At 41.1% G+C, this 26,565-nt stretch overlaps 1 protein-coding gene across 1 annotated transcript in view; it reads left to right on the plus strand.

Moving 5' to 3' along the window:
- The window catches only part of pemt (phosphatidylethanolamine N-methyltransferase), a 36,860-nt gene that overhangs the window by 6,411 nt on the left and 3,884 nt on the right, over positions 1-26,565 (plus strand). Inside the window, exons 3-5 of the mRNA XM_028408031.1 lie at positions 11,874-11,989; positions 15,708-15,853; positions 20,975-21,086. Coding sequence (XP_028263832.1) covers positions 11,874-11,989; positions 15,708-15,853; positions 20,975-21,086 — 374 coding nt within the window. The remainder of the gene's footprint in view (positions 1-11,873; positions 11,990-15,707; positions 15,854-20,974; positions 21,087-26,565) is intronic.

Genomic DNA, 26,565 nt, shown 5'->3' on the forward strand with positions numbered 1-26,565 from the left:
GGTAAAGGTCATTGCCAATCACAGCCTGGATGGGGTAAGAATAGACAGTCACAGTGAGTGTGTTTTCATCAGCCATCTTCCTTGTGTACGCCATATTCCGGTTTTTCTCATTTGACTTGCACCATTCTCTCTCTCCTCCTGCTCTTTCCTCCTCCTACAGCCTCTCCTGCTGCTCCAGCTATCACAGGGTGTGTCACAGGGATGGTTAGTGAATCACACACTCTCTCGTTCCTGTGTGACGAAGCTTTAATTTCCCCTCTCAGCACAAACTAGGTCTCTCTTTGCTACATATCCATCATCCTTAAGCCCAGTGACACACAACCTTATGCCTGCTAAGTAAAATAATTTTTTGCAAAACTAAAGTTTTGAAAAAACAACCTGTATTCCTGAAGGCAGATTAATAAACACACTGAGCTCACTGAATCTACGCTGCGTGACAACCTTGTGATATGTTATGAAGGACTATTTTTTTTTATTGTTTATGTAACAGATATGTTTTTTTTTGTCTTAATCTCATTACTCACTACTATCTACACCAATTATCAGCTGGTTACATAAACCTCTTTCTCTGTGTGTGCTCTGGATTGTATTGAGAAGCTCCTTTCTTTCTTTTTTTTCATGCTTTCTGAACTTTTCATTAAAAAGAATAAAATGTTAAATCCTTGCTTCAGTTTCACTTTAGGGAAAGAATTGCCCCATAACAGCCTAGAAAAGGCAGCTGATTGGACATCGTATCACTGATGATGTGTAAAGTTGTCTAAAACACACAACCAATCATCTATTTTCAGATGTCCCCCTCTATCCTCTGTGTCCTCTTTTAGCACATCTATACCCCTCCTCTTTGGCCTTCCTCTTCACCTCTTGCCTGGCAGATCCATTTCCAGCATCCTTCTACTGATATAACCACCATCCCTCCTCTGCACGTGTCCAAACCACCTCGATCTGGCCTCTCCAACTTTGTCCCCAAAACAGCCAGCCTGAGCTGTCCCTCTGATGTGCTCCTTCCTAATCCTGTCCATCCTCATCTTTCATCTCTGCTGCCTCCAGCTCTGCCTCTTGTCTTTTCCTCACTGCTGCTTCATACAGCATTGCTGCTCTCACTACTGCCTTGTACACCTTACCTTTGATTACTTTGACTCTTCTGCCACACTTCTGGATAAACATAAACCCTGAAATCATCCCTAAAAATAGGCTTTGCATGAGGTAAGAAATGTGCAGGAAATTTTAGATCCACAAACCACCTTTAACACAAAATGTTGCGGCACCAGTTTTCCAGCCTGTAAAACATTTATTTAATGTGGAAAATAGCCGTTAACACAGCAGAGTACCTTCTGCACTCTTACGTGACACTAAACTAAAAGCATTAGGGTGAAAATGAAAGGTCGGTACCACAGATATTATAAGTTTTCTTTTTGTGGCATTTTCTTTTTGTCATTTAGCCCTTTGTCAAGCAGTTACCATGGCAACAGGCATGTACAGTATTCCTGCATTTGGTGATTGGAGAGGTAACAGATCTGTTGTACGTCACATTTGCTTAGATAACAATTATAGTATTTTGGGAGTGAGGATGATACCAAATCTTTTTCATATATCGCAAAAAACCATCACTGCCGCACATACCTTACACAACTTCAAAGTCAGATATACTCCTAAATGAGATTAGATAGGGGCCCAGAGCTGCATTAGATAGATGTCAGTGTGACATCTATCTAATGCACAGGGAGGAAAGTGGTCAGCCTGTTCTGACTTGTTTTTATCTCACCACATTAGTCTGACATCGCAGCTACAGTCACGTGGACACAATGCCAGGTTTTAGATAACTGGATGTGTGTGCTCTAAATACACAATGAAGACTGTTGTGCAAGCTGTATTTTGCTGACCTTTAAAATGATGATCCAGTCTAGTAGCAGCGGTGAGTAAATTGTTGGAGTAGTCGGTTTGGAACATAACTGTGTTTAAAAAAAAAAAAAAAAAAAAAAAAAAAAGGATTTCTTGAAAAACTGAAGACTAGATCGACCTTAGAAAATTTAGTAGAAAACAAATGTCCCCAAATGTCCCCACTATCCAGTTATTAACACCAACCTGAAGGGTCTGAAAATTAAAGCCAGTATTGTTCATTTAAAAATGCAGCTCCTTGAACAGGGCTGCCTCCACATGAGCCAATCACCATAGATCTCCTTTGGCTTTGAGTGACAGGACCAGCTGTGTGCTTAACCATCACTGTCCAAATCCCCTTTTGTTGATTTTCTGCAAGCTAGTGTTGACCAAAGCCTCCACACCATACACTAGGATTGTCCAATAACCGGAAGGTTGGTGGTTCGAACCCAACTCCTCTCTAGTCATTGTTGTGTGTCCTTGGGCAAGGCACTTTACCCGCATTGCCTCCAGTGTGTGGTGCTCCTTGCTATGCAGCAACAATTTCCCTGATGGGATTATTAAAGTATTTCAAAAAAATTCAAAAAAAATATATACAAATGAATAACACAATACCATAGCCAGGCAGGGGAATCCAGATGTTTTGGCCTCACCTGTCCTGTTGTCCATGTATACATTCTGTGTTCCACACTAAACTTTAAACTAGCTCTTCAGCAAACCTATGGGATTCATCCAGCTAACTTGCTAGGAAGCTAACAGATTAATTTTAACAGCTAGCTTGAAGTGACGTAATCTAGAATAGTTAAATATTTGCATCTGCACCTGTTTTAGCTTAAAAATGAGGAGAGTGTGTTCATGCTGAAGAAAGTGCAGGAATGTTGTGTGTTGTGTGTTATGAGGTCCTGCCTGAGTGAGCAGAAACAAGCGTGGGGGGCAATGTGAGTCATGACCACTGCACAGGTGTTTGAGGAAAGGCCACGTGTTATCATGCCAACCTGACCTGCAAGTGAACCCATTGCGGGGCATGTAGAAGTTGTTGCATCTAACAGGGGGGCCCTGGCAAGATGTGGGTGTGCTAACTGGGGCACTGGGTAAGATAAGAGTGAAAATTGCAACGTAAGGGGAAAACAACCAAATAGGGACACCCTCAGAGCCATATGTCATTTGTGGGTTCTCTACAACAGTGGTCCCCAACCACCGGGCCGGGGACCGGTACCGGTCCGTGGGTCATTTGGTACCGGGCCACACAGAAAGACTGAGCAAAAAATATATTATTCATTATCTGAGTCTGAAAGCTGTTTCATTTATAAATCGATCAGATTCATCCGCCTGTGCCTTTAAGCACCTGCCCAGGCGCTTGTCTTGGTCACGGGATACGGCACCCCAAAATTAAGCCCACAAGCAAGCAAAAATGAATAAAAAACAAACGTCTTTGGAGAGCTTCTTCGGAAAGGGGAAAAGGCCTAACGAGGAGACAGAAGAAGAGGAGCCTACCCCTTCAAAGAAAAAGAAACCTAAAAGACTATATCAGGAGTCCTATACGGATTTATTGCAACAGGTGATTCTCACACACCAAGTCCACTCTGAGTGATATGTGGCGACAGACTCGCAAATGAGGCAACAAAGCCTTCAAAACTGCTTTGGCACTTAAGACCAAGCACCCTGCATTAAAAGGCAAGCCATGGAGTTTTTTGAAAGAAGAAAACGTGAACAAGAAGGACAGAAGCAATTAATGATGGCCAAAACAAAATTACGGAGTGGACTGGACATAAGAAACACACATCGGGTGTTATTGTCTCCCATTATCCCCAGATGGGACCGCCTCATTGCTGAGAAAGCAATTAAGCTATTTAAGCATAAGAGTAAGTTGTCTGTTTATGCACTTTGTTTTTATTTTATTTATTTTTTTCTGTGACGGTCCGTAAAAATATTGTTTTACATGATACCGGTCCGTGGTGCACAAAAGGTTGGGGACCGCTGCTCTACAACACTTGGGTGAAGATGAGAAGGTGTGAGGTGGCTTCATAACTGTGTAAAAGGAGAGGTTTCGGCTTTGCTCCTTAGTTTTGCGACCTGTCCCTAACTCTGGCCTTTTTGCTTTTTGCTACAGATATTTTTCGGACTTGAATGACTGGTGCAGTCGATTTTTGTCACACAGAAGCAAATGTGTGTTTAAAGTGTGAGAATTTGCTTAAAGATGTGCAGGGGGAGGAAAAGTTACACAGCACATACTGCACAGAGACTTAATGAATCACTCATTATGTCTTTTACACCCGGTCACAGCTGAGGCTGCGGCCAACTAGAGGAAAATTAACTAAAAAACAGCCAATGAAATAACACGTAATGAATCATGTCATTAGATACCACACATGCAAGTGTGCAGTGATGTAATACTCCCATGTTGAGCTCCTTTTCTTAGAAGGTCTTATCTGGTGTGAACAAAAGGGAAGTGCAACGTGATGTCAGCGTGACCTCCGTGGTTAATTTACAAACACTGGGAAAATCTGTAAATGCATACTGTACATGTGAGGACGCCTCATGTAACTTATTTAAGTGTCCCCTCTGAGGAGGATATAATTATGTTTGGGAAAAAAAAGCAGCAGGAATGAAAGAGACGTCAAGACTCACATGGACAAAGACAGAAAAAGAGCTGCACGTAGGATGTGCCAGCTTCCTCATCTGTGTAATATTTGCTAAAATACTTAAAATTCAGCTTTATTCGGAAGGCCAAAAATTTTATTCCAAGATAGAAATGGAACAATAATTATAATCAGAATAGAGCTCTCTCTTCAGGCACAATCATCTATCAACATTCAGATTATATTTGTAGTCTGAGTGTTGCGCACACAAAAGCATAATGTCTGTCTCAGAACACAAACTTGGTGGCAGTTATATTTAGGATCATTAATAGCCTGCCTGCGTCAGCAGAGGACTGTGCATTAAAGTGTCAGAGATTGCATGCTAAAGCTAAGTGTGTGCATATCTGTCAAGTGCAACTTCTGGCTTTAGAGTGACTGCTGTGCCTCAAATGAACTGGCTATTTTTTTTTGACTTCTTATATATCAGTCTTGTATTGTGTTCATTAGGCCTAGCTTAGTTACTTCTATCATAGCCCGTCAGGTGTTTCAACTGAACACTGCATGTACCACACTCCATACTTTCACCGTTAGAATTGATGGTTGATTTTAAAACCTGATTTCTTGAATTGATCCCCAACCATCAGCTTGATCTAAACGTTCAATCAGAAGTGGTTGCAAGTCTGTAGGTTGCCGAATGGGAAGCTGACCCCTTGGCCGTAACTCGGGAACGGAAAGGGCTAGAGATGTGGGGCCAGGTGGCCCTGAAAGGTCTCAAAGAGCACTACGGTATATGTGGGAACTGGACCAGTGGAACCTTGTTTGGGCTTTGGGCTCCAATCTCTCTCAAAACCCACAGAGGCCATCAGCGGCCATTGATGCTTAGACCCTTACCCATTGAAGCCATTTTTAGCCCAGAAATGGTCCTTTTGTAAACCTGACCAAGTAGCTTCAATGCTGCCACAGTTTAGTTGTTGATTTTTTTTAAGGTGGATTAAAGATAACTGGAGAGTGCTAGCAGGTGTATTTTAGACTGTATTTTCAAAAGGTGGGACCGGTATGTTCAACTCGAGCTGTGCTCCGCAAGCCCCACTCAGACTGCAGCTGCATCCTGCACAGTCATCCACAACAAGTCGCTCAGAATGCAGGCCACAAAGTAAACTGGTAAGGCATCAGTTTAATGAAATATAACCATCGTTTTTAATGGTGCATTAGGAGTGCTTGTTGTAATTTATGATCAGTAGTTCATTAACATTCTCATCATGTTGATTTGAAACTTACGCTCGTTGTAACTGCTCTCCATATTTTCTGACCATGTTGGTTTTGCTTCACTTCACTTCAAACAATGGAAAAAAAACATTTAACTATATAAAATCTGCTACTGTAGGCAATAACTCAGCAGGCTGCCCATTTTTTTCATTAGTTGCACAAACAATATGTCTCCTCTCACTCTTCCGTCACATTAGAGGTCAGACCAGGTTGAATAAACAGATCACCCCCCCTGTGCACACCCCATCAGTCTGCCTGTAATGTGGAGCTTTAGCTGACAGAGCAAACAGCATATTAAGCAGCATATTAAGCATCATCTGATCTTTTCCCTACATATGGAGAGGATCTCAGTCATCAGGTCCACGCTGCCCAGTGACCTACATAAAAGGAAGCAGAAGCTCAGGCAGCCCACTCCAGCAAGTCGTCCCAGGCAGCTGAAGTCAGCTAAAAAAACAGCAAGAGATGGACACATTTTGCAAGTCCTCATAGCTCATAGCAGGATTTAATGTGATTTATGCAGTAATATGTTTTTGTAGGAGGGCAAAGAGAGAGAAAACATTACATAGAGTTGTTTTTTTTTGGTCTCATGTTGCTTCATCAGCAGGACGCTGCACTTGTATGAACCTGTCAAAATATCATTAGGGTTCCGTGTTTTGGAGTCTTTCTGTCTGGTGGTCAGAAGTCACATATGCAGCTTGACCTCTGATGACTGTGATGGTGAAGATAACACGGTCCTGTATTGTCCAGGTGCAGCCAGACATTCAGATATGTATTCATGACTTCAGTAGAGAACCAAAGCTTCGGTTCATTGCTCCGATGTTTTTATTCACTGGACTCAATTACACTGATTGCAGAGGTGATGTGACCTCAAGTGTACTCACATGGTGTAGGGGTGTGTGTGTTGGTGAGTCATGCCAGTGGGCACTGGAAACCATGTGGAGATCACTGTTGTGTTTTCTTCAGATTAGGTATCACCTGGAAGCCAGCTGCTTGTTTGTTGTGCATATTTAATACACTCTGAAGTCCATCCTGCACTTTGAGGACAAGCTGGAAGACACTGGTGGTGGTGGAGACTATTTTGTGATTTTTGTTGACGACCAATTTGTCGTACGTTCATCATAAATGAAAAAAACAGCCATCTGTATTTCAAATTAAAAGCCTTTCGGAGGTGCTACAGGGTTTTATTTTGAAAATATTTTACTTCACATAGTACTATATATATATATTCCCTTATAATAATGTCACCATACAATAATCACAGTTAAAGCATATGATCAGCATCAAGAAGTCTGAAACTGCAGGGCATTTTTAACTGTGTCCATAACAAACAAACAAGCCACAATCAGAGGATCAACCTCTGTGGTTGTACATTATCAGCTTAGAAGTACACATGCGTATTTGTTTGCTCTGTCTGGTTCATTTTAGTGTCTGTAGGACCATTACTACACAAGGAAGGCATTAATGTCCATAATACTATAATCTGTATGTATTCCTTCTGTATTTTCAAAGCCTGTAAGCAGTATAGATTAATCAGTGTGTGTGATGTGCGAATCTGTTCTACCACTTGCCTTTGGGTGGAAAGGGTGTAAGGTCTGCTGAGGGAAGCTGTGATCAGAGGGCAGTTACTACTGTACTGTATTCTCCTAAACTGTGTTATACAAACGCAATGAAGCCTTTCAGTGAATGCAAGATTGACAGTGAGCTCTTGTTTTTGGATTATTATGATTGAGGGGATCGCCACAAGAGTTCATTCCTTGAGGAGCTTGAACTTAAAAAGAAAGAAAGAAAAACGTTTGATACAGACAAATCTTTTGTCCAGAGTTCACGTATTTTCCCAATGAAGCCCCGAGTGATGGATTGTGATTTCTTGGAAATATGTTTTATGATGTTTTGAGGCAGGCTCAGTGAAAGGAAACAAGAAGTATCAGTATCAGTTGATGTTGCTGTGTTTGTCCGAAGAATTCAAAATTTAAATTAATTTTTCAGAAGAAATAGGAGAAAAAAATGTGCTTATATCCCATGCTAGGTGTGGCATTGACATGTTGCTCCTCCTCTCCTGCGTTGACATAGGCCTGATTATTTTATGTATTGACAACTTCTGTATTAAATATTTAGCATCTCTGTGATGCATTTATTTCACAAACCAGCCATGATAATGAGCCCTTTGTTCCTTAAAGGTAGGGTAGGAGATTTCATTCTGATGCACTTTTTGTTATATTAGTGTAACTTCTCTTTACAATCCGATAGCAACCAACTATTTAGGCAGTTTCGCATTAAACTCTCCGGGACGACCCTGCACGGAGTATTGGCTGGTTGTCACTCTCTTCCTGCTCTGCGCGCACCAGAGAGGTACGTGCATGATGGCCGAAGTCACAGACTGCAGCTCGTCTTCAGGTAATGCACGTCCATGTGATTGGGAGGCGTGGCTTTGGGGTGAGCTCCGAGAGAAAGGGGCGTGTGTTTACTTTCAAAATCTGGCTGACTCTCACTGAGTTTTCAAAATCTCCTACCCTACCTAACACAAATGGAGAGACAATCAGCTGTATACAGACAATTTATTTAAATGTTGCCTATTGTTATCATTATGTAGGTGCTAATAATACACAGACATATGTTCGAAGTAAAGATGAAACAAGCTCTGGAAATACATGAATAATCATTACTATATATCTACCAATGATCCCCTACACCCCGACTATGTGCCATGTTTGTTTAGTTTGAAGGCTTCTGTAACCTTCAGGCTTTGCCTCAGCATTGATATCAGTTGCATGTAGATGTCAGCCATGTTGCTGGTTGTTGGTTTTGTCACTCTGTCGATGTAAGTTAGGCCAAAGTGTTCCTCTGTAATTCAGGCTTTGGTTCAGCGGTTCAGCATCTTGGAGCTCCCAAAAAGCGATCCCCAGTCTTGATGCTACATACTTTGTTACAAACTTATCAATCTCTCTCACAGATCAATTAAACAGGAAAAATAACCTTATTTAAAATAAATATAGTTGTACTTCCGGTAACACACTGAGGCAAAAGCTTCATCCTTTGGGAACCAGAATTCTTCGGGTTGACTTTCATTCCTCCCGATCTTAAACAGATTCATATGTGTGTGACTTAATTTGTTCCACTGGACAAATTAAATTAAACAAATTGTGTGCTTCCAGTATTTCTTTTGCACCTGACACTGTGCCCATTAATGCCGAGATATTTACATATTCAGCAGTGCTTTTTGTAATTGTGCATGTGATCTATCTATGTTCTTGTTCCCTTTCTCTTCATTACTCCGGCACAGCACACTTCCACGCATTCATCTACTCAGTTGTGCCACTGTGCAGGTTGTCCTCTATTACACAGCTGTACATTAATGCAGCATATAAACCATCTAGCTGATGACAGGATCACAGGCTGAGACTTTTTCCCCTTGGGGTGTGTGAAAAAATCCTTAGAAAGTAACGGTAGTCTTTTCTGGCTGTATTATCTATAAGTGATGATGAGGATGAGCTGGGGCTACTTTTAGCTAGATTTTCCTTGTGCTGCTTTGATGTTCTTCCATTTAGAAACATTCGATGTCACAGGTCCGTCTCCCCCACACACACACTTTCAAATGTCATCCTAATGTTCTGACTTTGAGTCCATTCAAGAGCCTGCTTTTCAGATTTAAGTGGGCTGATGGAGACGCAGGAGAAGCCTGTTACCTAAGGCCTGATTGAATTTGTCTCCAGGAGCTGCTACTCCTGGCCAAACAGGCGCCACTCACCCCCTGCACTCCCCTCATCTTATTTCCATGGCTTGATTGGTGATTTGATAACAAAATCAGAAGTCGTGTCTGCAGAACACCTGAGTATTTTTAGTGTGCTCCATCGCACCGGCACATGGTTGTAAATCTTGCCGTCCCAACTGCTAGCTCAGAATAGAGTGTACGAGCATAAACGGCCTGCTAGGAAAATCTCTTGACAGAAGACTCCTTCATCACATGTACTCGTACATGAGAGGTTTATTATGAGATGTATCATCGGAGCACATCTTATTACTCTGCGGGAACACACCAAGCACCCTCCAACCTTCACCCACATATACGGCACAGCTTTTTTTCATGCATTTTTTTCAGGGTTTCCCGCAGACAATCAAGATGTAGTGAAGATGGTGATGGGGACGGGGACAAGGGGGGTGATTGCATATAGGCTATCCTAATGAAACAGATGTGATAAGAGTGGCATGTTTCCTTTAAGAAACTGGGCAGTACGTGTGTGTGTGTACCTCGGAGGGTACGTGCACAATACCCCAATAGCGAGTTGTTTGCAGCAAGAATTAAATGTACGGTACACAGTAACACAATAAAGCTGCAGCTCTGCAAGGACATATTTAATCCACAGATTAAAATGATTTGTTGGGGGTGTTTGGCTCTTGTTAGCATGCTAATTACTACAAAATAGTGAAAAAAGAAGTAGCAGTTGGCATTTTGAATCTTCCAATGCTTGGAAGTGCTAAATGTGGGCATGATTGCCATCAGCACATTGAATCATCGGGGTTCCGATTGGTTGTTGGCTGTCCGCATTAAGGTTTACATTTTGGTTTCTGTACAGATCTCAAGAAAAAAGGGTGGGGGGGGGGGACACAACAATGCACAGTTACACAATGGCCAATATCAGAGTTCACATGGACTGACACACGAGCCATCTGTAGGAGGCGGAAAACTAAAGAAATTGTTAGTGTCATTGTCCTTGACAGTGTTATTGTCATCAGTCACAATATGTTCTTTGGGGTACAGTAATACATTTTATATTGAAAGCAATTTCCCTTTCTTCTCATATGAGTAGCCAATCACTTGTCTCTGTATTACTGTATGATGAGGGTACTTGAATTGTTACATAATATATGTATACTGCTCAAGTCTTGGTTTACCAAGCTGCCGTTCATCACCCACCTCTTAACAAGGACCTCTGTCATCTGATGGTATCCAGCAATACAACCATATGTTCCTTTAGCATAAATGTAACCATGTATGGCACGTGAGGACATGAACACCTGTTCCCACTTGCAAACAAAAAAATAAAGCAGCGACTAGCAGATAACGATAACCACAGTGCGAAGAAAAAGGAGACCTTGTTGGGATGCCATCTGTGGGTGCACCACTGAATTTCTTTTCTCCCCTCCACCATGTAAATTTTGACTTCTTTCACCTTTTTTCATTTACCTTCCCTTTTCTCCTCTCTCACCTCTTCTCAGCTTAGAAAAGGTGTTACTATGACAACATTTGTGTCTTTTTTTTTGCTGTTTTACAGTCATCTACGCACTTTCTCAGCCCACACTCAGTCAGTAATTTGAGGATTGTCAATCATTTCATAAACAGCCTTTTCAGCCAGCATTGACACAGACAGGTCCATCATATGGACGGACAGGCTGGCAGGCAGGTCAAGACACTGGAGACAGAAAGTTTCTACTTTAAAGTGCATTTTGAGAAAACTGTCTATGGCCACTCAGATAAGATCTGATGCTGTGCATGCTGCAGAAAACAAAACAAGGGGCACCTCTGCTTGTAGAAACTATTTATAAAAAACAGTTTCCAGGTAAATGATGAATTAAAATGAGATAAACGAAACACTGGTAGTGTACCAGGCTGTAAACTATTTTATTTCCACTGGAGAGTAGGACATTTTTAAATGGACATCTTATGGGGATTGACTCAATTCTGCAGCTAGTAGAGGAACATTTTGTGTCAAATGAACTCAATATGAACTTAAGCTTAACATCAACAAAATAGACTTTCCTTCTTTTCTTGTATCTTCTTCTGCCGATATTGAGTAAGCTTTACGTATTGATTGTTTTTTCACAAACACTAAGAATGAAACAGAAATATCTGAGCAAATTAAAAATACACAACCATCTGCTGACCAAGATTTTAAAGTAAAAGCATAGCACTTCTATCAAAGTATTTTTGAATGTGTGAAAGTAAATATAAGCTACAGCTTAAGCAGCAACACATGGATACTGTTGTGTTTCTACAGAAGAGTTGTGAACAGGAAACTCTACATATTGAGTAAGACGATAACATGTCATGTGTGATTCCCAGGTAGCCAAAGTTTACTGATGTAAAAATGCAGTGTGATGTTTTTTTTAATGTGATATGACATCATCTCATGTCCTCTGTTCTCCGTCATTTGTCAGGTGGCGAGATGGGAACATCGGACGCGGGGACTCTCCAGAATGTTTGGCAGCCCGTACCTGGCCTGTTACAGCCTGGGATTCATCATCATTCTGCTCAATGTTTACCGCAGCCACAGGTAAATCTCACATCTGTTTTTATGAAGCTTATTCTTTGTGGTGAATGGGTTCATCTTCTGATGGAGGAATTGTACTTAATTGCTGTGATTATGATGATACATTGAGTGAAGACAGTGGCATGATTTTTCTTCCTGCCCACCCCAAACTACTGACTCACCCCACAAAATAAAAGCCTTATATAAACTTAATCACTGATTACCTACATTTTTCTTGATAATGCTAAAATGTTACCTCCAGCAGAGCAACATTAACATTTACTCATTCTGTTTAGATTTTTGCATGACTGTATTTTTCCTCTCTTTTCCTGTTTTGCATGTTACTTCTCCTTCCTCCTCATCCTCCTCCTTCCACCTCTTTGTCCTCTTTTCTCCTCTCTCCTGCCTTTTTCCTCCCATCGTTTTTTATGTGCCACTGTCACCCTACCGCTCGCCCTCCTCCCACACTCCCACGCCTCCCACTGTGGATCAAAACGGTGACAACATGCCCTCAAGCGATATCACAGTATGCCTGAGCAAAAAAAAAAAGGGATGTATGTGTGTGATGTCTGTTTCCAGGCAACAACACTTCTCAGACCAAGCTGCTTGAAAGTGATAAATTGTTTTGCCAATTTTCAACTGTGCTTCTGAAGAGAATGGAGGGGAACAGAAACTGTGAATGGAGTGAATAATAACACGTGTTTAATGAACAAGCATGTGAGAATGCATTTATGTAAGATATTGTAATATTTATTGGAAAGTTCACATTCTTGCACACTTTTCTACATATGTAATAATCCTCAGATGTTAGATTTGAAGGTCAGGGAGGCATTACACCCCATAAAAACACAGAGGACGCCCAAGAGCAATTTTTCCTTTAAATGCCAAAAAAATGCTTCATATGGATGCAGCAATAGCCAATATGATGTTTCAGAAAACAGAACAATAATCAACCCCTTGCTCCACTAGTGAATGTGAAAATATTTTAATTTTAAAGGTTTTCAAAATGGCCTTTGGAAAAGAATTTAACTACTCAGCCTTTAATTCAGCATGCAGCCTGACACTAAGCAACAATGCTCGTAGGGATACAGTGAGTTTAAGCTGTTGACGTCGCCTCCAACTGCCCCAATTGAGCATATGTGGGGTGTGCTGGACAAACAAGTCCGATCCATGGGGATCTTACTTTGCAACTTCCAGGACTTAAAGGTCATAGTGTTGGCTGATATGTGTTCCTGCACTTTTAAACCACATAAATAAAAACACAAGGAAAAGGTTAACCTTTTGGTATTCAGTAGAAGTGTTGGCTGCTGCACTGACCTCGCTTTGTTCTGTAGAACAAGCGCTTAGACTCCCACTCCACCCTGTGGGTACTGAGCTCTTCAGACAAGTTAGCACATTTCCTAAGGATTCAGAACAGGGTCAGTGCAGAGAGGAACTCATCTGAGCCTGAGTTGGTGCACCTGTGGTGGACCCTGCATAAGAATTTACCGATCATCTGTAACCAAATCTGACAGTGTCTTCTTGGCTTTCATTCAATTTAAATGCGAATCATGTAACAGGGTAGGAATATACTTATATATCCACAGCAAAGGCAAAATATGATGAGAGCATTTCCTTTCAAGTAGTTCAGTGCTAATGGCCGTTCCTGTTAGTATTTCTTGCTTGGTCACAGTATGGCAGTTATATGAGGGAAGGATTTAGGTCAAGATCTTTTGCAGCATTTCTTGCTTCGAAATGTGACAGATAAAGGTGCCAGATGTACGAAAAGTCTGCAAGGAAAAGTATCAAACTTGAGCTATATATATATATATATATATATATATATATATATATATATATATATATATATATATATATAGTATATTATTTGAAGAGGCCAAACGAAACCTTCCTGAGAAGCTTATAAATGAATTGCTGATGTGAAATCTTTAGATGTGCTCTTTACTTATCTTTTGAGTCCCAGACCTCAACCTTCACATGCCTCCTACCTCCTGCTTCTCTCGAAGACTTTGCATCCTTATAAAAGAGACTGTTGTAGAAGTTTTAATTCTTGGTTTTAACTGGTTAAACGTATATTTCATCGCACAATTTAGCATTAAGAAAAACAGCACAGTGAAAGTTTTTCTATGTTTCTAGAAACGGAAGGGACTCGTCATTTGGTTGTTACAGTACATCTACCGGTCAGTCCCTCAGACCCACTGACCCCCCTGCCCATGTGTCTTTCCCCAGACCCACTCTTCCATCTCCTTTCCAATCCAAATCCCAGCAGTGTGCCTTGCCAGATCACCTTACTTAACAGAGAGCCCAGCGGCGGTTCTTTGTGTCTGACGTGGCCAAAGAGCGCAGCGCGTCATATTACACTTCATACCTTCCCCAACAATGGAAGATTGCTATAAGACTCACATCACAGACCCCGTAACCCAGTTTTCTCTTTATTAACCCCAAACCTAGTTTTTTTGTCAGCAGGGACTCACACTGCATTCAGACATAAACCCACAGGTGTGTTTATGCGTCCACACACATTTCATCTGCACCTATGTGTGTGTATGTGTGTGTGTGTGTGTGTGTGTTGGTGCCCCTTTTAATTCTACAAAGATTCTCAGCACAGTGGGACACAGCAGTGTTACAAAACTGACTTTTGTCTGACAAAAATGAGCCATAATTAGTGGTGAAACAACAGGGTGCTAAGAGGACAGTAAAATGAGCAGTTCTCTTTTAACTGCTGAATGCACGTACAGCCTGTAAATCCCTTTGCCTCTGAAGTAATCTAGGTGAGTCTTTTATTCTCACCACGTGCTGCAGTTCCCCCATTCTTCTGTAAAAAAACAAATCAAAAATCAAATACCGATGATTTTGTTAAATAACATTTGAATCGAATATTTTTGGTTTAGGATGGACAAAAACATTGTTGAACATTGTCAAAACATCTTTGCAGTACTCATTGCTGATCTATTTATTATCATCATTATTTTATTATACAATAATAAGCAAAACTGTAGATGCATGGTTTAGGGTCCATTTCTAGTATGTCAGCCTTTTCACTACAGATGCATGACAGGCTTCCCGTCACCATCAGACCAGTATTAAATAACAAATGACTCTCCTCAGTGTATTAAGACATCTTACCAAGCATTTGTATGCAAGTTTCTTCAGACTTCTGACTGTAAAATGGTATTTAGAGATTAAAGTAGTCACATTTCAAGTGGTAATGGTCTGAACTGTGAACAGCAAAAAATGTCTCGGAATTTAAATCAATTATCACATTAGTAGTCAGCACTCCTGTCATACAGCTCTCAAAACCAAAATGAGCAGCTTTTAAAAGCTTGTCCTTTCACATGCATTTGACAATATGAATTGAAAATGCTTTTACCATACAACCTCGCTTGCATAACACCTTCACATTAGCATGACGTCAGTGGCGATTAAACGCACTCAGCACAAAGTTTAATGCACATTTCTTGTTATATTATACATATGTTAAGGTGAAATCTGACACTTAGAGTTGGAGGGATGTGAGAACATTTACTTATGCGCTACTTGAGGTGTCAGGTAAGAGCAGAGCAGCTGTGAAACCATTTGCGAAACTTCCTGTATTTAGTCTGTTGAAATTAGGTCAACAGAGTGGTCTCTATGGTGATGAAGTGTCAACAGTTTGAGATGAATTCCTGCATATGTATTTGCTCTTGTTGCATTGTAGTTTGTGTCCTACTGTGTACACTAATGCAGTTATCTTTTTCTCCAGTATGACAGTGGCGATGAAGAATCAGGCCAGGTGGGAGCTGATGGACCGGACGGACGTTTTCTATGTGGGCATAGCTCTCATGGCTGTGGGGACCCTGCTGGTGGTCAGCAGCTTCCTCGCTCTGGGATTCACTGGAACCTTTCTTGGTGAGTAACAAACCATTTTTTTTTCCACTATTAAAGTAGTGAGCTAGTGAAAGAAAGTGCTGTATTAAAGCATCATATTGCTGGATTTGCATGAGATGAGCCATCATATGAGGTGATAAAAGCAGAGCCAGTTCTAACTTCCGTTGAAGCCCCGGTGCAAAATGATTTTCCTCCCACGCACCTGACCTGCGAGCCATGGTAACCGCTTTCCATTTCCGCACAGTCGTACTTTACATTCACAGGCACACAAACAACCCTGGAAGTGGCTGGTAAGCAAAACATAGTTAGGCCAAGAGAGCTCAAGGCACGCACTGCTATCAAAATAGGAAAGGAAAACACAAGCTTACCTTACAATTCAAATTGCTCTTTCGGTTCGATCAATATAATATATCGTTTACTGAAGCCATCTGGGGCACACAACATAAACACAACCACGCTGAGATCTGTGCTACTTTGGGTGAGCTACTTGAGTTGTTTCACTACGAAGAAAACCTTGTATGAAGACCATACATACACACACATTAGTGTCCATGGTCACTGAGTATAATCAAATCTTTCAAGTCTTTAGCACATGAGGACAAGGATGTGACAAAATTCTATTCATATATAAGTGGTGGAGAATGAAACTGAGACGCCTTCCACCTCCTACCTCAACTCTTATATGAGTCACCTATGTTATGAGAAGGAAAATGACCTATAGATACACAAACTGCTTCATATATCAGGCTGTAAAGATGTTTATTTCTGTTGTAAACTGGGTCATGTTTAACATGGAGGTCTATGTGGATTGACTCACTTTTGGAACCAGCCTCAAGTGGCCACTTCAGGAACTGCAGCTTTGGTTCCTCTAGTTGCCCCTTGGTTAAAACAGGAAGCTTGGGAGGTCACTAAACTTACTAGTTACACCGATCTGCATCAGCTCTGCCAATATTTGCGCTACCCCTAGACCAGCGGTCCCCAACCTTTTTTGCACCATGGACCGGTATCATGTAAAACAACACTTTCACGGACCGGCACAGAAAAAAATAAATCAATAAAAACAAAGTGCATAAACAGACAACTTACTCTTATGCTTAATTAGTGGGAGCCTTTGAGCTTTCTCAGCAATGAGGCGGTCCCATCTGGGGATAATGGGAGACAATAACACCCGATGTGTGTTTCTTATGTCCAGTCCACTCCGTAATTTTGTTTTGGCCGTCATTAATTGCTTCTGTCCTTCTTGTTCATGTTTTCTTCTTTCAAAAAACTCCATGGCTTGTCTTTTAATGCAGGGTGCTCTGTCTCGCAGTTTTGAAGGCTTCGTTGCTTCATTTGCGAGTCTGTCGCCACACTCAGAGCGGACTTGGTGTGTGAGAATCACCTGTTGCAATAAATCCGTATTTTAAATAGGACTCCTGATATAGTCTTTTAAATGCAGGTTTCTTTTTCTTTGAAGGGGTAGGCTCCTCTTCTTGTGTCTCCTTGTTAGGCCTTTTCCCCTTTCCGAAGAAGCTCTCCAAAGACGTTTGTTTTTTATTCATTTTTGCTTGCTTGTGGGCTTAATTTTGGGGCGCCGTGACCGAGACAAGCGTCTGGGCAGGTGCTTAAAGGCACAGGCGGATGAATCTGATCGATTTATAAAATGAAACAGCTTTCAGACTCAGATAATGAATAATACACTCAACAAAAATATAAACGCAACACTTTTGTTTTTGCTCCCATGTTTCATGAGATGGACTTGAAGATCTAAACTTCATTCCAGATACACAATATTACCATTCCTCTCAAACATTGTTCACAAATCTGTCTAAATGTGTGATAGTGAGCACTTCTGCTTTGCTGAGATAATCCATCCCACCTCACAGGTGTGCCACATCAAGATGCTGATCTGACATCATGATTAGTGCACAGGTGTACCTTAAACTGCCCACAATAAAAGGCCACCCTGAAATGTGCAGTTTTGTCTCACAGCAAAATGCCATTTTGTTTTGCGATTTGTGAACAATGTTTGAGAGGAATGGTAATATTGTGTATCTGGAATGAAGTTTAGATCTTCAAGTCCATCTCATGAAACATGGGAGCAAAAACAAAAGTGTTGCGTTTATATTTTTGTTGAGTGTATGTTTTGCTCAGGCTTTCTGTGCGGCCCGGTACCAAATGACCCACGGCCCGGTGGTTGGGGACCACTGCCCTAGACCGTATATAAAGATGGACGACATGGTTCCACAAAACTGAGGCCAAATATGTTGCTGCCATGTTGGAAAAAGATGCCAGCTTGGATCCAGAGTCTGCACAGTATAGGGTAATTGAACATAGATCAGAGTAAAAAGAACTAGCTAACAAGCTTCCATCTATTACTCCGTCCATGGTGTAACCAGGAAAACTACCTAACCAGAGATAGTCCTGAGAAAAACCTGTAGTGAGGCCAAACATGCTTAAGTCCAATAATGCTGCAGCAGAATTTAAGTCAACAAATAAGCACTATCCCCTAAATTCTGGATTAATCATCAATTTGTTTTCAGTTTCTCAGGAAATATATAATAACAAATATATCATTAAGAATAACAACTCGATTTTGTATTAGCATGCTCATGTTACCGAGGGAGCTAGTTTAGAATTCACCTCTATGCCGCACTTAATATGAGCTCTGTGTACATGCATGCATGTACATGCATGAGAAATCAAACCATCAGACAGAAAACCTGATCGATCACATGTGGCTCAGGGTTCCAGGGGGACAGACATATGCACACGTGCTACAATAGACACGTGAACACTGACATGCTATAGTCATACATCCCCATTTATCTCTATGCACACAAACATTTCCATGTCCTCACAGACAGATAGCTTCCCATCTGGCCCTGAGACAAACAGGCTTGTTTTCCTTTCTTATGCTACATGGCATCCTTTCAGATTCACACAAGTACAGATCGCCGTTGATGACCAATTGGCACGCGCTGATATCCAGTTTCTGGGTCAGCCAAACGAGTGAATCATCACTAAGAACCAGACTTATTGTCTCGGCTCCATCCATCACTGTACTGAAATGCCCTCAGACTTTTGTTCCATCTTAAATTCATCCAGGAGTAGAAGGGACGTAGGAGGAGACAGGCGTCTGCTCTGTATGCAGATCTATAGTGAACCAGTTATATAGAGACTGCCGGCATGTTGAAGGATAAAGTGGAGACAGGAAAATTATTCCCAGAAGAAACGTGACTTTGCAGCACAGAGTATATATATCCAGTGATTTCAGCCTATTCAGACGTATTTCAGTCGACCTTTTCTAGGTGTTTAACCATGTAACAACTTCAACAGTGGCAGTGAAACAGTGCTCTGTCCATGTTCTCTCTTTACTGCAGCTACATAAAATACTCCAATTTTAGCTTCACCCTGATTTTAAGTTACTCAAGATGTGTGCTGATGTACACAAACAGACACATAGTCAAGATACCCTGTGTGTGTGTGGTGTTGAATGTGTCTTATTTGTTCTATATTAAGCTCCTTGGGTCACTGTGACCTGACGATTCTGAGGCACAGAGGCAGAAAGAAACCCAAACAAAATCTAATTACATGAAGCGTTAACCTGTTTGCCAGCTGACCGCTATGCTGATGGCAGACCCACATCTGTAACCTTAACAAAGTGGAAATTCATAACTACACACTGACGCAGTCAAATGTTTTTGGGAGGGGGAGGACAGGTTAGCGGTAGCCACTTTGGAGGTCAAAAATGAGGTTAGCATATTGTTCTGACAGCCATTTACATGGTTCACTATTCAAAACCAAACAGATTTGTTTATATAATCTCCCATTTTGTCCCACCTTACCTGCAGCGTTGCAATAAGCATACATAATGAAAATTGTTATATAACCTGTGCCTGTCTTTGATAGAAAACAGGGCCAGCAGCACCACATGTGTAATTCGACAGGTCAGTTCTGGAACCCTCCGTGTGTGTGTGTGGGTGCGTGTGTGATATTTGCGTGTAGGTGCACAAAGGAGGCATAAGGGAAGTATTTGAATGTTCATGTCCTGTTACACATAAGTCCCAAAATGGGTCAGATAGATGTGTGCAGACAATACCTGGGGAACTTATTACATAGCGAACTATAGTAAGTGCTCAGGTTACAGGGAGCAGTGTCCTAGTTCAGTTGACCAGAAATTTGCATCACAAAAATCATCATTTCATCACTTTTGTTTTGACTTGGTCAAAGGATACCCTCTTTATATTTTATAGTAATTGCTGTTTTTTGCTGTTTGCTGTTTTGAACACTTCCACTACTTGCCCGCATTTACATAATATGTACTTAACTTGTGTGTAGTTTATAATTTTTTAATAGCTTTGTGTTGATTTAAATTACACACTGACCTCAAGTGACAATTGCAGCATTGAGGTGGCGGCTGGGGAGAGGCAGGTCTGGGTTTCCCCTGCTTGGGCTGCTGCCCCTGCAGCCCGACCCCAGATAGGTGGATGAAAACAGATGTATGTATGTATGTATGGAGGAATGTTTTAGAAACCAGTGCCCTGGAGACAGTTTAGGATTACTTGCTGAGCTCGGTGCGGAGGGGTCATGTGGGTCCACCACCTGCATGGGTGCAACATTAATGCTAAGTAGGAGGCAGAGGAGCAGAAAATATGAAAGAAGAGTGTGTCTCCACTTAAACAGGGTCACAGAGTTAAATGTACCTATCTGGATAAAAAGGTTTGCGTTTCAATATCAAATTCAATCTCTTTTTCTAAAAGAAACTTTGATGAAAAAATGTCCTTGAGCCGTTTAATCATCTGAATGAATTTGATAGAGAAACTGAACATTTAGTTACTTCACCTGGGTCTCCCCGGCCTTTCAAAATGTTTGTGAGGGGAAAAAACCTTGAGCAACAATCATGTCAAGTATTGCTATGACCAGCTTCTCAGTTTTCTCATGAGGTCATACCCGTGCGGTAATTGTTGACCTCAGTAACAGGCAGGTGACGGTGCAGAGCACAGACAGCGCAGCGTTAACAAGACAGTGCGGAGCCAAAAGTCATGTTCCCTGACCTCTTCGAGTCTGACTTCAGTGCTGTGTTGGTTTGTTAGAAATGTGTCAGAAACGGCCATGACAACAGTGTAAAACCGCATGTGTGTGTGTTTTTGTGTTTTTCAGGTGACTACTTTGGTATTCTGATGGATGAGAAGGTGACAGGCTTTCCCTTCAGCAGCATAGAGAACCCGATGTACTGGGGCAGCACTGCCAACTACCTCGGCCTGGCACTGATGTAAGTGTGTGTGTGTGTGTGTGTGTGTGTGTGAGGTATAAACACCTCTCCCATAAACAACAAGACTAATCTGAAGATAATTTCTCTACAGAGATGCGTAGCCAAGACAGGCTTTAATAAATCAGAGAGAGTTATTTTTTACCAGGTTCGTCATTAACCAAAGTAAATAAAACAAACTCCATCCACCTCCTGGGTGGAGTGCTGACGGTGTTCTAAAAAAAATAAATAAATAAATAAATTAGGTGAAGGTTTGTACGAGCAGCACAGATACTAAAAGGCATCCTAAAAGTGCCTCTTCAAAAACTTTTACGTGTGTCTCCTGTCTCTATGGTGACTGTGACCACATTGGAGTGCGTAGTTGCTAGGCAAGTGCTTCAGGGTTGATGAGCCAGGCATCCATAAAAGCTATTAGCCCCCCCCCCCCCCATTTCTTCCTCACATAAAGTCATGTGGACTCCATTCCGTCTTTAGTCCTTGTGTTGTAACAGGTTTTAACCCATTTTCTGGCCGCATTGATCACTTTTCACTTAATTCCGAGCTCTGAGTGATCAGTCCGGCTTTATGTTACTAAAACGACTTCTGGCTCATCTTTTTTTTTTTTTTTCGTCGAAGTCAGCCTCACCTTCAACTTGCTCTACTACTTTCATCCTTTTTTTGTTGTCTTATTTCACCTGAGTCATGCACTGCTAGTAAAGGTTGAGCAGAAAAAAAAATGAACATGATGGTGCTTTTATTTCTCTGACGATTTGATGGAGACTAAAAATGGAACAAAAACACCAGTTCCTTTCCACGAAAATAACATTTTTGTACAGCCTGGTACACAAGAAGTTTTTGTCTTTTATTAGGCTAGAACATCTTTGTTGCCCTGTGGTGCCTGGCTGCTGTAGGTCATAAACCCCCATCTCCTCCATGTTAGGGATGTGGATCGGACATGGCCCCAAGTACTCAAGTAAATTGTTCCCTGAAACAGTTATTGGTTTATTAGCTTGTTTTTATCATGATGATCTGTGGTTGTACGTTCATTTATAATTGGTTATCTCTGGTTAAAAAAAAGTAGGAAGTAATGTCACAGTCAGCAGCCAATAGAACAGCGAATCTATTCAAAAAGCTGAAGGCGGGGTGTGCTTGACGTGGAAGTGGTCGGGCTTTTGATAAAGCAGTAATCAATTAATTCCACATTTGGTTGTTGTTACGATAGAAGAAATACAACTGGCATTGTGCTACTTCTGCTGTCTGTGTTGTCCAGCCCTGATTCTTGACTTGCAAAAAAAATTAATAATATGCACTTAAGAGGCAATTATGCTCAAGCGATGTTTTATCTTAAGTTCTATAACTTGTAGTATTTGTATAGTTAAGGTGTTCAAAGTATTTTTTTCTCGTCTGCTCTGTTTCTTTCTCACTCTTTGAGAGGGCTCCCTCCAGCCCGTTTGTTTTTATTCCCATAACATTATTCAAGGACTTCAAAGTGTGGTGAATGCTGATCTTCGGTTGCATCATAGACCGCAGTCATGTGTTGTGCTTGCGGGATGAAGCGGCATCTCTGAGCCAGAGCGAGAACAATGAAGCTCTGACTTTCAAAAGGTCACTGACCGCTCCAGGTTAAATCACATCTCCAGCGCTCCCAGCCGTGGTTGCTGTTTAGCTGCGGGCACGTACGTGCCGTTCTATGTATAGCTGGAGAGCTTAGTCATACAAACATGCAAACAGCAAAAAAAAAAAACACATCTCAAGGCTGTTTTTGCAGAAAGAGCATAAACGGTGCCAGCAGGCATTTGTGGTGTATTTTAAACCACTTTAACCCTATCACTAGTTATTTTGCTTATTTAAAAAAAAAAAAAATTCTACCATTCTTCGCAGAATGAAAAACAGGCGAGTTTGAATGATCCTTGAATGCATCTCAGCCCTGTTGGAACATACGAACAAGCTTCATATCATGATATTTCATCAAAATGTACACATAGAAGAGCAGTGTCCAATTTTGTGCAGGCATAAATAAAGAACAATGCCTTCATTGATTTTTCTTTGAAATGAGCCATGTAGAGATGACTGCAAGCTGCTGTCCTCCCTCTTGAAGGTAGGGTAGGAGATTTAAGAAAACTCAGTGAGAGTCAGCCAGATTTCGAAAGTAAACACACGCCCCTTTCTCTCGGAGCTCACCCCAAAGCCGCGCCTCCCAATCACATGGACGCGCATTACCTGAAGACGAGCTGTGACTTCGGCCATCATGCATATACCTCTCTGGTGCGCACAGAGCAGGAAGAGAGTGACAACCAGCCAATACTCCGCACAGGGTCCACCCGGAGGATTGGCTGATGTTTTTAGCATTTTATAGCTTCCACAGATGATTCATATTCTTCGTTTTAATGTGAAACTGCCAAACTAATTGCTATCGGATTGTAAAGAGTAGTTACACTAATTTAACAAAAAGTGCATCAGAATGAAATCTCCTACCCTACCTGTAAGGTGGAAGTGCAGTGGAAGACATATGGCATCACAACAGAGGCTCACAGCCCATGGTTTGTGTTTAAATTTTGGTGATAAGAAACTTTGAGCATAAAATGAACACATTTCTGTCTCTGGACCCCGTCCACACCTTCTATCCAGCTACATGCCTGAGATCATTATCAGTCATAGGCAGGGTAATTGTAGGACTTTATAAAGTGCTCCTCAGTCAAACAGTGATACCTGTGTGCCCTTAGGACTGACTCAGTGGATTACGCAGTAGCTGAAAAGCTTTAGCAGACTTTCTTTTAGCGTATTTAAACCCACATGTCCGCTTTGTTACGTTAAATTGGACGTCACCATCGGAGAATATTTCTGCTTCACATCAACCTCATTTCTTAAAAGGTTATTCCAATTACCGTTTCAGCAAATGATACAAAAGTCAAGCTCAACATGACACATGAACTTTTATGTTCTTCACTGATTGCTGTTCAGCCTGGGAAGTGCGTCAGTGGACGGTCAAAGCTGAAAGTTTGCAGGTTTGCGTAATAACTAAGTCATTTTGCATGGTCACTATCAAGGGTAGGACGTCACTTACCCCTGGCTTGGTGCATTTTTTGGCTTAAATATCAGCTTAAATAATCGGTCCATTTTATAAAAATAAATTGAGAGGTGAAGTTCAAACTTAATTCCAGGAATTTACCAGAATCTGCACAGTGTGCACAAATAGTCTGAGGAAAAAAAAAATGCAAAACATCGTCATTACTATCTCAGACTGTTAATCAGAGAATAATAAAGCACTGTTTCCCACTGGAGATAAACTCCTCAACCCATGAGTACTGCTGCCTCCAGATTTCAATTCTACAAATAGCTTCTTTATTCGTAGAAGAATTGGCACACCGTCAGTGCTTTTTCGATTACATAACATTCCTCTGCAATCAAATGGAACTAATGTGGTAAAGGCAACTCTTGGTGATTTCGAACTAACTTCCATTGATTAGGGATAAAATGTGGTGATTGTAAATAATGTTCATGATTCTTTGCCTTAAATCTCCCTGTGGAGAGCCACAAGGCATGGTTCTTAGTCCTCGGTTACTTATTATAGTCAGTTTGTTTTTGAGTTAGATAGTTTGAGAGATGTTATTAAACATAGAATAAACTAGTGATGAATACGTTTCCCCTCGATCTCATCCATTTTGTATTCTTGGAGTTTCTTTAAACTGGGTCTCTCACTCACAATCATACGCATGAGCAGTTTGCGGCATTTGTGTGAGATTCTATGGATCACAGCACATGCAACCCTTGTGCTGCGTGTCAGTCAGGATGGTTGAGTGCTTTGATAATATATTCCAGGAGTAAGTATCTGCCTGCATGTCATTAACCCAGTTTTACAAGAGGGAACTTCCGAAGGTCATTCGGAAATAAAGCCATGGTGACTGATGATGGGCTTTCTGTATTGTAGCCTTCAGAGGCAAAACACATATCAGTTTAGTAAGTAACGTGACATGTGATTACATTTCATAACACTACACTAAAATGGGTCAAAGACATATGCCTGACCATATTGTGCTATCATTTTACATTACTTATTGACTTTATATTGCTACATCCATAATAAAGTACGCTGAGTACTATTGAATGAAATACTCATGGTCCTCAGAGCGTGAATCGTCCTTATTTTGTTGATACCCATCATGTGCTGTGTGCAGATCACCAATATTGAATTTCATATATGTCTTTACTGTATTGTCAGATCACTCTGATTGGTTGACTAGCGTGCACCATGCCCTGCTTTGTTTACAGTTTTTATATATATCCACAGTGTTGGCTCCTCTAGTTTTGTTTTTAAACGACGACACAAAACCGCTGCCCCCTGCTGGTGTGGAGAGTTATTCTCTCTCACACAGGTGCAGTACGATGAAATTTTGTGTTTTGTTGCAGTTCTTTGATGTCAGTTGGGAGTAAAACGTGTAAATAAGTCAACTTCTAAACTGACTTTCTTGTAGTCTCTTGTATTGTAAACGTTATTTAAGAATGTGGGTCACCACATATGTAAGTTCAATTTCTCGTCTCCGGTGGGCATACCTTTGCAGAGTGCTGTCAGGTGCATCTTATTATTTTCTTTTATGAATACTTAACTTTTGCTGCTGTGTGCTGTGTTTAATAAAGGAATGTTAGTGGCCTTAAGCTGTCATATTTGGTATGCTTAATTTTACTTTCCAATTTCTTATAGCCCAGGGGATATCTGCACATACGTGGCCAATCATCCAAAGTATAGAGCGTCTGGAGGCTGATTCATACAGACGGCCCATAAGAAATCACACATGCACATGCTGCATATTCATCACAACAGCCTGTAGACTGAGACATACAGATGCACTCAATGGGGAATAATAATATTAATATAGTATTCATTTATTCAGACATTTATTAACCCAGAGCAAACTGACACCTGTTCTTGTCACACCTGCTTGATCATCCCGTCACATAAAAAACCATGAAAGTCTCAGTGTAGGAAATGAAAGGGCAAAAAGATATGTGTCATGAATAACTGTGAAGGAATACCCTGATTCCATTTCCGGAGACAAGGACAATCAAAGGAGAAAGAAAGAGCACAAAACTGGAGCATCGTGACGCTCCGATAAACGCAGATAATAATCCAACACAGCACACGCAAGTCAGCAAGACCGAAGGTCTCGCTAGTTTGTTTAAAATGTGGGTCAGTTGTAAGTGGAGATTACCATGTGAGGTCCAGTGACTCACGGTGTCAGAGCAGTGTGTCAAAAGCAGTGAAAAAGAAAAAATGCGCATCAAAATCGAGTTGACAAAAGGCGTGAATAGAATCTAAACAGAGTTGTTATTGAACAGATAGCATCAACTGAGAAAAAGGGCTTTTTGTACGGATGGATGAGGGAAGGACCTTCCACTGCTTGTTATTAGAGGGTTTAGCTTAAGAAAAAAGGATATAAAATGCTAAGCTAAATGTCAACGTTGTTTCTGAATGTATGCATGAAACTTGTGGTGTGCATTCTGATCA

This window comes from Parambassis ranga, chromosome 6 (assembly GCF_900634625.1).
Source record: "Parambassis ranga chromosome 6, fParRan2.1, whole genome shotgun sequence".
NCBI classification, from domain to species: domain Eukaryota; kingdom Metazoa; phylum Chordata; class Actinopteri; family Ambassidae; genus Parambassis; species Parambassis ranga.